Genomic DNA, 1,929 nt, shown 5'->3' with positions numbered 1-1,929 from the left:
GTGTTGTGCCCCCCCCCTGCCACATCCGAGAGAGGAGCCTGCAAGGGACGGGACACTTGCAGGACATATGACAGCCCATGAGGCAGTCACCTGAATCCGCAGGATCTGCAGCCAGCTGCAGTTTCTGGCGTGCACAAAGAGCCGGGTTTGTTTGCACGGGCACCTTTGGTGCCCTCTGCTGATAGGAAGCTCTTTGGCTTTTTTTGGCTTGGCACAGCCACCCATGTGTGACAGTGACTGTGGTATGTGTTCCTTCTTGCAGATGTAAAGCCCTCTAACGTGTTGATCAATACGCAGGGGCAGGTGAAAATGTGCGATTTTGGGATTAGCGGTTACCTCGTTGACTCGGTTGCTAAAACCATGGATGCAGGATGCAAACCCTACATGGCTGTAAGTTGAGCTGCGGAGAAGCTGCGTCTGAAAGCTGCTGCAGGACAGCCAGAGGAACATGAGCCTGGGCATTGGGTCATCCCAGAGCAGGAAGGATCAGCCTCCAGCATGTGTCCTGGGGACTCGTTTTGGAAGACAGATCCCTGAAGTCACTTGTGAAGGGACAGAGAGGGGTCAGATCAGATCGCCTTGGCACAGCTCCCTGTTGCCTTACCACCTCCCCGTGACCTTGGGGAGGGCTCTGTAATTACTCGGTGTTGCATTTTTGCCGTTTGCCCCGTGGGCACAATAGTACTTTCCATCTGGGAAGAAAAACAGTCATCGGGGATCGGGTCCCTCAGACTCCTCCTGGCAGCTGCTGGTCAGAGTTTGCTCTCTGTGGATTTGCACAGGGTGAAAATGGTCCTGGAGAATTGAGACCTGTTACCTGCTCTGTGCCAGATGCGCTGGGTCAGCTCCAGCACCCCAGTCTCTGGTGCTCCAGCACCCCAATCCCTGGTGCAGTTACCAGCTGCTCTTGGTGACCTGTTTCATTGCCTTCTCTTACTGGTGGGGATGTGGGTCCAGATCTGGCCCCATGACAATCAAGGGAGCAAGCTGCTGGCATAGGCAGAGTGGTCCTAACCTGCCACTCCGAAAGACCCGTCTGAGGTTGGTGAGCCCTGGGTGTGGGCATCGCGCTGGGGCCATCCCTGTTCCTCAACTGCCTTTGTCTCTGTTCACAGCCTGAAAGAATTAACCCGGAGCTGAACCAGAAGGGTTACAGCGTCAAATCCGATATCTGGAGCCTGGGGATCACGATGGTAGGGTGACCTGGGGGATTCTCACGGACTCCTTTTCCTCCCCATAGCCCCCCTGACACTGGTGGCACCAGTTCCGTGGGAGGGTGGCAGGGTGGGAATGGGAGCACAGCTCCGGGGGTGCCAGGGAGCACAGCACACAGCTGAGGGGAAGGGGGACAGAGCTGCTTTATCAACTCCTTGCAGTCTTTGGCCATGTCGGTGGGGTGCCACTCTGTTGGGGACAACCCTGCCGTGGTGACCGTGGGCTGCCGGGAGATGGCAGCATGAGCTAAGGCGAGGGCGTCCAGCGCCCCATGTCTGGCGCCTCGGAGCAGGTTGGATTTCAAGCACAAAAAAATACTCCCAGCACTTTGCGATTAGCAAAGTCCCCTCAGAAGAGGAGGGATGGGTAGCATCTCATCTCCCACGCAGCATTTAGGGGGAATCCATCTGCTTGCAGAGGCGTTTTATAGCGCAGTTACATGTTGCAGTGTGGGGTTGGTTTTTAGCTTCTGACTTGACGGTAATGGAGGACTGAATGTGGCCGCTGCTGTGTCTCCTCAGCCCTGTCCCTGTGGCTAGGGGAGGGTAAGCAAGATGTTGTGGACAGGTGGGATGAGGAAATGCCATGTATTTGCACAGGGCTTAAAAAACACACCCCAGGAGTCTGAAATCCGTGGGGCAGAATGGTGAGCTGTGGGGCGTCTGCCCTGATCCCTGTCTCCGCAGATCGAGCTGGCCATCCTGCGCATTCCCT

At 56.2% G+C, this 1,929-nt stretch overlaps 1 protein-coding gene across 1 annotated transcript in view; it reads left to right on the top strand.

Moving 5' to 3' along the window:
* MAP2K6 (mitogen-activated protein kinase kinase 6) overlaps positions 1-1,929 on the top strand; it is a gene marked incomplete at its 5' end in the record, with an annotated part of 17,537 nt that overhangs the window by 8,622 nt on the left and 6,986 nt on the right. The window contains 3 exons of the mRNA XM_010142853.1: positions 263-390; positions 1,116-1,193; positions 1,902-1,927. Coding sequence (XP_010141155.1) covers positions 263-390; positions 1,116-1,193; positions 1,902-1,927 — 232 coding nt within the window. The remainder of the gene's footprint in view (positions 1-262; positions 391-1,115; positions 1,194-1,901; positions 1,928-1,929) is intronic.

Source organism: Buceros rhinoceros, unplaced genomic scaffold (assembly GCF_000710305.1).
Source record: "Buceros rhinoceros silvestris isolate BGI_N320 unplaced genomic scaffold, ASM71030v1 scaffold14869, whole genome shotgun sequence".
Taxonomy (NCBI): Eukaryota; Metazoa; Chordata; class Aves; order Bucerotiformes; family Bucerotidae; genus Buceros; species Buceros rhinoceros.
Note: the sequence above shows the minus strand (reverse complement) of the source record. Positions and strands in the feature narration are given on the sequence as shown.